Source organism: Lissotriton helveticus, chromosome 3_1 (assembly GCF_964261635.1).
Source record: "Lissotriton helveticus chromosome 3_1, aLisHel1.1, whole genome shotgun sequence".
NCBI lineage: Eukaryota > Metazoa > Chordata > Amphibia > Caudata > Salamandridae > Lissotriton > Lissotriton helveticus.
Window position 1 is genome coordinate 68,606,485 of NC_136061.1, and position 13,039 is coordinate 68,619,523.

The window sequence follows — 13,039 nt, forward strand, 5'->3', positions numbered from 1 at the left end:
AGGGAGGCTGATGCGCGTGCTTGTTTGGTCACGTGATTCACGTGAACTTAAAGAAAACTGCACGAACGAAACCCTTGGTTTCACGAGTTTTTTGAGCACTTGAATTCTCGCTCCGCTCAATGCGCCTGCGCGCATTGATAGGTCGCGAGACCTAAAAAGGGCTAGATACAAAAGAGGGTGTGGGGTAAAACAGAGGAAGCAAAAAATTGCGACTAGAAGGAGATTAAAAGAGTGTGTGAAAGAGGTTGGATAAAGGGGTGGGGGGCACCTGAAAAAATAAAAGGTTCGATGAGAGGGTCAGGTTATTAAAAAACAAAAAAAACCTGAAAAAAACAAAAACATGGGCATGAAATCTGCACCCAGGACATTAACCTTATTGGTTTTCTCACCCTGGTGAATGGCCATAAAGGTGAAATATTTGTGGAACCCATATTCTATGAATATAGGTCACTGAAAAAAGGCTTGTTTTTCATATATTTCATATAAAACTGGTACAATGCAGTCTTGAATTTCTTGGCAATGTATACTTTAAAGGAGAGATTGGTGTCAAGGATGAATCAGAATGACTGTGCGTCAGCTACCAGCAGGGATATCCTAGCTTGAAATGATGGTTATCTGTAGCTGTTAGCAAATAGGAAGCACGCTGTCCTAGTTGAGTAGAGTTGTTGATGCTGAATAGGTTTCCATGGGGCTCCATGTAGAGGCTGAAGATGCTAGGGCAGGGTCTGCTGACTGCAGACACAGGGGAGGATCTGAGAAAGGCTAGCCTCACCTTTTACTGTTTCAGACTGCTGCACAATGCTTTTGAGCTCAGCCCAGACTATACACAGGGTATGAACATCTAGTCATTATAGTGGAGATGTAATTCGGGGATGTCATGCACACATTATGACCACGTCCCAAAACACAGACATGGAAATCCATGAACAAGTCCAGAGGTTTTATCGTCAATGCTTCGGTGCAGATTCCTTTCCTCCGTGGACTGCTATGTTTCTAGTGTTGTAAAATATGAGCACCCTCCACTCTCGAGATAACCAGACAACCCAAAACACAGGGAATGGCTAACTGAGCTGCTGCATATGGCCTCTCGGTGTCTAGTCGCATATCAATCTACGTAAGCATATGTGTGAAGTTTTGTAAGAAGCTGATGGATGAACTGCCCGGTGACGGGTGCCCAACTGCACATGTATTCTTTTATCTTATGATCATATAAGATATTTATCTTGTTACTTCCGTTAATGAACTGCTGACTCTCAAGGAATTCTTCATCCTACACCCCATGTTGGATCTCATTTCAGGTTCTCTCGATTTTATACAAGTCAACACCGACCCACGCTTATCTCCATTACCAACTCAACTACTCTGATCACTTTCAATGCCAGAGACAAACTGCCCCCCTTTTTTTAAAGGGCTTAGTTCCTTTTGTCAAGTAACCAAATCAAGCTCTTTTTCCATTTTATGCTGCAGTACTTCAGGAAGTTATCTAGGTCTTCAATACATAATTAATTTCAAAAAAGGGTTTTATAGGCAATAGAACGGGACCCTGGAGTACCCCACAGAGGGCGGAAAGTTACTGGGATCTTGACCTTTCCAAATGGAGGAGTTGGTAGTGGTGGTTGGTAGTGGCAGGTTGGAGGTGAACCACTACAGAATAGAATCAGAGTTTAAATCTCCAGTATTTGCAGTGTGTGAATCAGTGCCTATTATTCTGTTACTCCCCATACCTATGGATTTTATGATAATTTCCACATGTGTATCTGTAACCAGCACATTCAGCTAATGCTCGGTCTGTCCTAAATAATATATCCTACTGCCCTTCGGGGGTTAGTTCCCTATGATAAAAAACACAAAGGGAATAAACAGTACTGCAACGTGGACTAGCCTTTTCCTGCATTATGACCACATGCATTCTATTCTTCTTCTAAGATCTGTACATATTCTCATGCTATCACCCCACTTTACAGACCAAGCACTTCCGATAACAGATTTGTCGATTATGTGTAGGGGAGTGGAAGGCACAAAATAGAGTGCTTGACAGTCACTGTCTTTCTGTCAATCGTGGCTTTGAAGTTGTTTTTTAGACTTATTCTGAGCTTTTTGGTGTACCAATGAATTTTGTATGTTTTGCAATTTTGAGGACAGGAGGAGGCAAACGAGAAGGTACAGTGTGTCACATTTCACACCGGTGGGGTATGCAACATGCAATGTGATTGAAAGAATATCCCACAGCCCTTGTGTTGGTCCTCTAGAAGACTAAAGTTAGTTTGCTAAAAGTTTTTTTTTTTATTCCTAGGTCGATGGGATACGAGACAGAAGGTGACTGGGTAAGAGGCCAGTTAGGCAGAGGCATTCAACAATAATAATTAGTAGACTTGTGTGTGTAGAAACACATATAGGGTGTCGCGGAGTGTTGATACAAAGGATCATATATTGGTCACAATCCTTCGAATATTAAGGCAAGAAGACAATGCACTGAACGCTGCTACAACCTTTATGAGCTACTTATCAATTACTAAAGCGCACAAACTGCGAAACAGATTCCCCTGAAGGTAGATCGAACAAGAAATGTCTGGTTCTGATGAAACCCTTAGATTTAAACCCATTAAAACCCAAGCATAAAAAAGTGTCCCATGCCGGAACTTTGTATGTCCTTCATATGAGAAACAGATCCAGAGGCAGAAGAAGTCTCACCTGGTTCAGGGGAACCTAGGTAACAGCCGTACACATTCTTCAGCACCTGCAAAGAACAAAACAAAACATGTTCAGAACGTTCTTGTTACTTTAATTACACTTTAAATTCTCTCCCAGTTCTGTAAAAGGTTTTGGATCCTGGAGCTCCCTTCTGTAACAAAGATAAGTTAACACATCTATCTAAGCAACAGACAAAGTTATGTTGCCAGTGACTATTCAGATCTGCTCAACAAACACATGATACAAGTGATTACATAACCTAGTAACAAGACCCATGGCTTGTGGAGTTCACGGGTAGGCGTTCAGTTAGCCCACACACCCTGCCTAATATACCTGTACAAAAAGACACCGCACCAATCGTTTGCACTGCACCAGTCAGGAAACACTGCTAAGCGCATTAGGGTGAAGCAAGCATTAAACAGGACCCTGTTTCAGTAGCAGCAAAGGGAAACTGGGCTCACCAAAGCAGGCAATATAATAAGTATGGCAATAAAGCCCTGTGAGGTCTTTTGATATATGCATATACTAATCTGCCAAGGTGAAGCAGCAATGGAAAATGCCACTGAAAATGATAATGAAGGGGGTATTGCATCTAAACAGTAATACCCTGCATCAGGAAGCCAAACAGGCTACTTACTAGTGTGCATTCTTCTTTGGTCAAACACTGGAGTCAGTTTCAAGGACCTGCTCTCAGTGCACTACCCCGACCCCCACCATGTCTTGTTCATCTAACTCTATTTCTCCTTCAAAACCTGTTGCTCGGTTACTTGGCTCTGCTTACTTTTGTCTTCTGCCTCCTTTCCTCACCCACAAATGGTGTCCCCCTCCACCCCCGCACAAGCTGGTGCTTCTGTATCCTGCTCCCCAACACGGCGCTGGCGATCCAGCCACAGCTTCGCCGGCGGTCCAACCACCCCATTATGAGTTGGGGCGTTCGGACCGCCCTGTGACTGTGCTGCTGCCACCAGGGAACCAACGTTCCCTGGTGGTTTTGCAACGGTCGGAGGCCACAATAGGCTTGGCGGGACAGTCACGGCCCCACCAAGCATATTACTATTTTCCACTACTCCGGCGATGTCATGGAGGTTCCTCCTCCATAAACCCTGTGCACAGTGGAAACAAAGTGGACCCTGTGCCTCCTCCGCATGTGATGCAGGCAGGGAGGGCATAACATTTGCCCCCCCCTATGTGCATGCACACCAGTTCCTGCACGGCATGGGCTTTGAGTCCAGGCTGTGCAGGAACCTTGTTGTGCGGTCCTACTGCATTTCTTTTTTCAAACGCACCGCCGCCTTTGAAAGAGGCACCTCTGCCTGTCTGCCACTCCGCTAGACCACTTTTAAGTCGTAATCTGGCGGGTGGGCGGCAGAGAGTCTCTGCGGTGCATGCGCGGCTGTGGCGTACCACCACTCCTGTATTGCCGAAACTCCTAATCGGCACCCCTAATTTTCAGGCTTGATCAACCAGTCCCCCCTGAATCTCTACCTGTTCCCTTTACAGCTATCTCACCAGCTTTTAGTAATCAGAGCCAGCTCTAAACCCCTATGTAGCGCTACATGTCCCCATTACTGTTATCTCCCCAACTCTTAGTATTTAGAACCATCTCTATACCTCTCTGTATCTCTACAGGGCCCCATTACTGTTATCTTTACGGCTCTTAGTATTTAAAGCCAGCTGTATACCCCTCGGTATCGCTACCTGTCCTCATTACTGTTCTCTCTCACTCTCTACCCCCTCGCGTCTTTAACTGTCCCCATTACGGTTCTCCCCAACTCTTAGTATTTAGTGCCAGCTCTATACCTCCCGCAGCTCTACCTGTTTCCTTTACAACAATCTCACCAGCTCTTAGTATTGAGAGCCTATTTTATACCCCACTGTATCTCTACCTGTCCCCATTACTGTTATCTGTTACACTCGTAGCATTTAGAGACATCTCTACACCCCTTTGTATCTCTGTCTGTCACTATTTTCACACTCACTACCCCCTCGTATCTCTACCTGTCCCATTACTGTCATCTTGCACGGTCTACCTGTCCCCATCACGGTCATCTTTCACACTTTCAGTATTTAGAGCCAGCTGTATACCCCTCTGCATCTCTACCTGTCCCCATTACTGTTATCTGTTACACTCGTAGCATTTAGAGACATCTCTACACCCCTCTGTATCTCTACCTGTCCCCATTATTGTTATGTCTCACACTTTCTGTATTTAGAGCCAGCTGCATACTCCTCTGAATCTCTACCTGTCCCCATTATTGTTGTCTAACACTTTTAGTATTTAGAGCCAGCTGCATACCCCTCTGTATCCCTACCTGTCCCCATTATTGTTAGGTCTCACACTTTTAGTATTTAGAGCCAGCTGTTTACCCCTCTGTATCTCTACCTGTCCCCATTATTGCTATGTCTCACACTCAGTATTTAGAGGCAGCTGTTTACCCCTCTGTATCTCTACCTGTCCCAGTTACTGTTATCTGTTACACTCGTAGCATTTAGAGACATCTCTATACCCATCTGTGACTCTGTCTTTGTCACTATTTTCACACTCTCTACCCCTCGTATCTCTACCTGTCCCATTACTGTCATCTTTCACACTTTTAGTATTTAGAGCCAGCTGTATACCCCTCTGTATCTCTACCTGTCCCCATTATTGTTATGTCTCACACTTTTAGTATTTAGAATCAGCTGTATACCCCTCTATATCTCTACCTGTCCCCATTATTGTTATGTCTCACACTTTTAGTATTTAGAGTCAGCTGTATACCCCTCTATATCTCTACCTGTCCCCATTATGATGTCTCACACTTTTAGTATTTAGAGCCAGCTCTATACCCCTCTGAATCTCTACCTGTCCTCCATTATTGTTGTCTCACACTTTTAGTATTTAGAGCCAGCTGTATACCCCTCTGTGCTCTGCCCGGTCTCGTTGGTCCCTTTACTGGAGTGTGAGCTTATGTGTTCTACAAGACTGTACCCTCACAACTTATTAAATCATCCAGGGACCATACTGCAGCTGGTGACAACTTTCAGAAAACGCATTTTAAGAAAACAACTCTTTTGTGTTTTCCTTAACAAGCGTACAGTGTAGTCACAAATAGCGCTTCATGCCAGACTCATGGGTCTCATATATAACCCCTGTCAATCTTTGCAGAGACCTGAGCTACAGAATCAAGTGATGGCGTGCTTTGCCTAGGATCACACAATTTGTTCAACCAGGTAGCCAGCTGCCTGCATCAATGTGCACCATGGAACGAACACACAAGTCAGTGGCGTAACGCAAAATTATGGGGTTTCCTTAAATAATATGACGAGGTACCCTGAGCATCCCAAAATCTTACAGGTATTAGTTAGCCTTATGATGAATGGGGCCTCAAAGGTTTTTGCCCCCCTGCGCTGTAGAGGCCTGTGTTACCCCCTGACAGAAGTGAATATGTAGGTACCCGGAATTCGAACGTCGTCAAGAGTATAAGTGTGGCATGCACTCATCTAAGTTCACTACAGTATGAAGGCACAAGTGAATTTGTATATACCGCTAACCCAGGGGGTCTGAAAGAGGATACCTGTGCTATGCCATCACCAGAGGGCAATCTAGCACTAGACAAAGCTTGCCCCATCGATCACAGCAGTAAAGACAATACAATCACTCGTTTTTCCAAAGCTAAAAATATCCTGGCGGGAGTGGACTGATTGATTCCGAAGCAAAAGAAAGGATTGTGTCCCTTCAACCGGGTGTTTAATAATCATTTATTTTTCAATCAAACCTTCAAACTGCATGTTGGAGGTCTTTGATTTATTCTGGGGGTTAGGGGTGGGGTGGAGCGAGTCAGCCACTTAAAAAGTGTTATACTAGAAAGCTTTCCCAGGGCGCCTCGGTGCACATGCGAGAGCAGACAGGACAGCTACTGTCAACATTAAATATAGGATTAATTCATGAAGGGCATTTTGCAGAGCTTCCAATCTCGTTGAATGGCAGAGACTTGCCCACTTCCCTTTCCTCCTCCAATATCTGCTAAGTAGCCAGAAACGAGGCCACTGGAGGCATGTTTTGTCAGCCAGCCCTTTTCAAGCACTGCCTGAGATATTCTGTAAAAACACGCACAGGAACTGAGTCATGCTCCCCACATGTACTGCTGAAAGTCCTTTCATTGCAGCCATAAAAGGGTTTCTGTTAGAAGGACACCGCCCACAGGAACTCAACACAGAGTACAGAGCAGTTGTAGATCTACCTGTGTCAGGCGGCAAACAATAAGGGAAACACATGCATTTCATTATTTATGCATATTGATACAGCACAGACATACCCGAATGCATTGGAGTGCTTTACAAATAGAACATGACAACTTTACAGGAGAGTACTCAACTGAAGGTAACAAATTAACTTTGCTAGTACAGAGAAAAACAATAAACAATGCATGGAATCAAAGGAAACACTTGAAGATCCCTGCCAGGCAAATTTGAGGTGAAATAAGTCGCTCTGGGAAGAAGAAAAATGTTACATCCACCCTAGGATTCTTTAGCAGGCAATGTACAAGGGTTCTGAAATGAGTTGAAGCTCTTTCTTGAGGGTTATCAGAGAGGAGATTGTATGCAGAGCGGAGTAAGAAATTTCACAATTTTAGTCGTGGTACCAGAGAACAATAGGGTGATCGTGCATTCCATTTTATCTAGGTTTAGGCTCTCAATAAGTCACAATGTCACTCATCTTTGAACTCATGCATCCATGCACGCAGCCACTGGCTCACGCTTGCATTCACCCCTTGACACAACTGCAATGAAACAAACACGCACAATATGCATTATACATTAAAATACAAGTAGAAAAAAGAAACCATGCTCTGTCGAAGGAGGGCGCATTTTGTCTGCTATAAGGAAACTAACAAAGCAGGGAACTGTACACAGTGTATCGGTACAATACACTGTAGACAACAGCATTCCAGAATGGTCGCCTCGCTTAGAGGAAGTGGCCACGTGGGATGTGACGCACGGAGGAGGAAATGAGCAACAAACAGGAACCCGTTAGCACTGGCTAGAAAGCATCTCTTAAGAAAAACTAAAATCAAATAACACATGGAGAAGCTAGGAAATGAAAGGGGACCATTAGAATGAGAAAACTGAAATCCGAAGGACTGGCCAACCAGCCCGACACTCAAACACACTCACTTTCATGTGTCTGGGCAAATATGATCAGAAACTGCAGTCGTTCACTGGGTAGGAAAGCGAGTGGTTGATGAGGACAGAGACATTATCCCATGCAGTATGCCGTTATGGATGACAACAGACAGTAATTGACACTAAGGCAGACCAATGGCATAAGAAGGCAGACCCAAAGGGCTTCTATATGTCCTTATGGCTACATCATTCTATAAATAAATGTATTTATTATTAAATGATTTTAAAAAAAGTTTAAGAATCTAGCAGACATCTAAACCTGTGAGGCCAATCGAAGAGATCCTAGCAAGAATTACTACAGTGGAAATTATCAACTCCTAGGGTTTGTCAGAGGGGGTAGACAACACTAAAATCTGTAAGATTTCATGTAACAAAATACCCATGTCCCTGTGCAACAATCAGGCCCATTAGTGTTACAATGACACGTTACCGTAACCAACTCAGGCCTACTGTACTGAGTCCAAGCTTTCTCACATGGCAACCAGACATTCAGCTAAAAATGTACAAATGAATACAAAATTAAAGCTGGCACATCAAATTTGCTCTCTTCTAAAATTAGACTAATAGGGATTGTTGTAGTGGATATCTTTTTTTTCCCCAACGGTTTGTTTGGGTGGATCACCAGCACCAAAACCGATACCTACTACGGTAATCTGAGATTCCTTACAACAAAAAGCCTGCATGCTAGCTTTAGCACAGTGTTAAAGCAATGGCTTTTAAGGATGTATTGCTCCATCACATGCTTTTCACAATGAGTGGGTCAGGCCTACTGGTGTTTCATAATAAGTAACATTATGAATTCTGGCATGACTTTTCCCAATGAACCGGAAAGGCCTACAGCCTTTACAATTAGCTTTACACTTTAAACAACACACTTTGGCAATCATCATGCAAATAGTTATATAATACAAAATATGTAAAAATACAGCGTGAAACACAATAAATAATCCCTCTCCTTAGGTTCTAACAAGAATTATCACAGTGAAACACGCCAAGATTTGTCAGAGTGGGCAGCCAATCAATATGTTATGTTATGTTATGTTAATAACACTTCTATAGCGCACAGATGCCCCAACAAAGGGGCGTCCCGGCGCTTCTGGAGGGGAATCCAGACACAACACAGCAAAACGATGGAAGAAGCACACAAGGCAGAGTCCTAAAAGGGATGGGAAAACAGAGGCGTTTTAATAGCTTTCCTGAATTTCAACAGCTCATCAATTTCGCAGATGTGAGACGGTAAAGAATTCCACAGCTTCGCAGCCAGGACTCGGAAGGAGCGTCCTCCCGCTCTAAATAATCTAAATCGCGGAACCACAGCCAAGTTTTGGCCCTTAAATCTCAAAGGGCGCAGGGGGACATAAGGCTTCAAAAGATTGTCAAGAATCGGGGGGGAAGCCATCTTGAGAATCTTAAACGACAAGGATAGTGCCTTAAACTGAATCCTCTGTGCCACCGGCAACCAATGAAGGGAGCGGATGGTACTCTCGGCAGAGCAGAACCTCGGTAGCCCTACCAGGGCTCTGGCGGCAGCATTCTGGATACGTTGCATCCGCGTGATTTCAGCCTGGTTGGCACCCAGGAATAATGAGTTGGTGTAATCAAGCCGTGATAGTATCGATGCTTGAATAACCAACTGCCTAGTTGAGGCATCAAAAAATCTCAGGATATGTCACAGCCCTCGTAAGATGCCAAAGCAGGTAGCAGCTACTCTTTTAGTGTGTCCACAGAAGTTAAGTGCAGGGTCAAGCCAGACCCCCAAGTTCTTTACCTCAGTCACTGGGATAGGGGTTGCACCCAGCTCAGGGGGCCACCACTTGTCATCCCAAAGATTCGCTCGCTTACCCACTATCATGACCTCCGTTTTTTAGGTCTCGCCTGTCGATGCGCATGCGCATCGAGCAAGCGAGACTATAGGGGCTCATCTACTCTTTATCTAACTTGCAAGGAATCGTGGCGATTCCTTGCAGTGCCCGTGACTTTTAAGCTCAATGCGCATGTGCATTGAGCTTAAAAGCGCGTGCACAGCCGCCCGCATTCCTCCGACACCTTTGAAGTGAAGCTTAGCTTCACTTCAAAGGCCCGGCTTCTTCACACCCACATGCCGCTCTGCCCCGCTCCGCCCCCTCCCCTGAGTCATCCTGCCTGCCCCTTCCCGCCGTGTCGCATTTCTCCTCCCCCCTCCCCTCTCTTCCCTCCGTCTTGTTTTCTTTGATGCTGGTATTTCCATATCTGGCAGCTTCCTGCCCTCACCCCACGCACGCTGTTTATTTATTTATATTTAATATGCAGGAGATCTCAGTTTATTTAATTTATAATTAATGATGCCGCCCACGCTGAGGCTCGAACCCTGTTCTCCTTCTCCAAAGTCGGCATCGTTATATGTTGAGCCACCTCTTCGCACCGTTTGTTTGTGCTGACTTTCTTGCTCTGCCGCTGCTGGCAGCGGCATTGCGCTTGGAGGGAACATGTAATTGACCCGTCTCGCTTCTTTTCATTTGAATTTTTTTTACATTGTCTCCTTCCTTCCGCCCCTCGCAGTTTGTTTTCCTTGCACCGTCCCTTCTTACAGTCCCTTTCTTGCTCTGCCGCTGCTGGCAGCGGCATTGCGCTTGGAGGGAACATGTAATTGACCCGTCTCGCTTCTTTTCATTTGAATTTTTTTTACATTGTCTCCTTCCTTCCGCCCCTCGCAGTTTGTTTTCCTTGCACCGTCCCTTCTTACAGTCCCTTTAACCATTTTGGTGTTGCTCAGCCCCAACTAGCATGTTATTGTCAAGCCTCCAAATATGCAGCACAAACACGACGTACAAAGAGATTAACGTGTTGCCTGGAGCACATTTCGGGAATAACATTAAATGAAAGCCCAAACCCGCTTTACCGCAACTTGCTTTCACTTGTTGTCTTTGTTTCCAGTGCTATTTTAGAGCTTTGTGCAAACTACACTCTCGTTATTTTGCTGGTAATAACTTTGAGGGAATAGCGTATTTTTGTTTTTTAAATAGCTGGCAGCTTCCTGCCCTCACCCCACGCACGCTGTTTATTTATTTATATTTAATATGCAGGAGATCTCAGTTTATTTAATTTATAATTAATGATGCCGCCCACGCTGAGGCTCGAACCCTGTTCTCCTTCTCCAAAGTCGGCATCGTTATATGTTGAGCCACCTCTTCGCACCGTTTGTTTGTGCTGACTTTCTTGCTCTGCCGCTGCTGGCAGCGGCATTGCGCTTGGAGGGAACATGTAATTGACCCGTCTCGCTTCTTTTCATTTGAATTTTTTTTACATTGTCTCCTTCCTTCCGCCCCTCGCAGTTTGTTTTCCTTGCACCGTCCCTTCTTACAGTCCCTTTAACCATTTTGGTGTTGCTCAGCCCCAACTAGCATGTTATTGTCAAGCCTCCAAATATGCAGCACAAACACGACGTACAAAGAGATTAACGTGTTGCCTGGAGCACATTTCGGGAATAACATTAAATGAAAGCCCAAACCCGCTTTACCGCAACTTGCTTTCACTTGTTGTCTTTGTTTCCAGTGCTATTTTAGAGCTTTGTGCAAACTACACTCTCGTTATTTTGCTGGTAATAACTTTGAGGGAATAGCGTATTTTTGTTTTTTAAATAGCATGCACGAAAACAGTATAATTTCAATTTGCACCACTTATTTCCCATGTTTGTGTCAATGTAAAAATCGACCCTGCACACCCAGCACCAGGGCCGTGTGCCTCAATGATGCAGTACACGCACCAGTAACTGAAATATGACGAAAGACTGAAAGGAGTAGCTACAAGCTGTGCTCTAGTTCTGCTCTCCAAAAAATCAGCAAAGAAACAAGCAATTAAGAACATTTCATTGAAGAAACCATTGAGCAGGAAACAGAAGGAAATCCTACAGAAAGAATCCTAGAGAAAGAAGCTTGAGGTATGTAAACACTTTTATTATGCAAAGGACGTCAATTTCAGGATGCTCAGATGCTCTCATTGGAGTGAAGCGATGGCTTACGTTGAATGAAGAAGCAGCTCTGAGCACTTCAAGAACAGCTGTAGTTTACCACAAGGCACAGAGGCTCTGGCAAGCTTGCATAATGTGGCGGTAGTCCACATCTCGTCATCTAGTGCCCCTCCCTCTGACCACATTATAACACGTTTGTGCCGAGTTGGCTCTATGGTTTATGCAGGAATGAAAAGAAACAAGTAAAATGCATCAGAGATGAGAAAATAAAAAACAGCGAATCTTTCGTACTAAAAAGATGTATGTGAAATAGTTACGAATCTGTTAAAATATGAGCGACAATCCTCAAGTCATCCACAACTTACACTGGTGCTGTTCACTGAAGGGTTCACACTCTGCTTATTCAATTGTTGGCCTCTTGCTGAGATGGTGAATAAAAAGCTATTTAGTGTTCATTTGTATTAGAGCATGAATTACAAGATCAGCGAGTAGTAGTGAGACCACCCAACAATTCTCCATCAGTTGGCAAGTAAGGGGCCCTTCTAAAATGGCAACACCCAGATCCTGGACTGCCTAACTCTCGGCCCACCCATAGTATAGTCTGGTAAAGATGATGCTCACGAGTGCCTGTGCAGCAACAAAAAATATCAAAAATGCATAATCTCGCCGGCGCTGAACTATGGATCGATAATTATTTGTCAAATACATTTTTAAAACATAAATGTTCCTCTAAGGCACATGGCAGATGCTATCTGTAGCCTTGAAAGTCCATAGGCCCTGAGAAGTGAAAGGTGATTGGTGAGGGCAAGTTGTGCTAAGACATACTCCTAAGCTTGTGTGCTCACCCTCACCCTCAAACCTTCACCCTCAACCCCTCACTCACCCTCACTCTCACTCACCCTCACTCAGCCTCAACTACTCTCACTCACCCTCAACCCCTCACCCTAACTCACCCTCACCCTCACTCACCCTCAACACCTCACTCGCCCTCACCCTCACTCACCCTCACCCTCACTCACCCTCAACACCTCACCCTCAACCTCAACCCCTCACCCTCACTCACCCTCACCCTCACTCACCCTCACTCTCACTCACCCTCAACCCCTCACCCTCACTCACCCTCACTCACCCTCACTCACCCTCAACCCCTCACCCTCACTCACCCTCAACCCCTCACCCACCCTCACCCACTCTCACCCTCACCCTCACTCATCCTCAACCCCTCACCCTCACACA

General features: G+C 44.8%; 1 protein-coding gene across 3 annotated transcripts in view; it reads right to left on the bottom strand.

The window, feature by feature from the left end:
• ARPC2 (actin related protein 2/3 complex subunit 2) overlaps positions 1 to 13,039 on the bottom strand; it is a 125,092-nt gene that overhangs the window by 47,150 nt on the left and 64,903 nt on the right. For all 3 annotated transcript variants that reach the window (XM_078679257.1, XM_078679256.1, XM_078679258.1), the window contains exon 4: positions 2,692 to 2,737. In XM_078679257.1, coding sequence (XP_078535383.1) covers positions 2,692 to 2,737 — 46 coding nt within the window. The remainder of the gene's footprint in view (positions 1 to 2,691; positions 2,738 to 13,039) is intronic.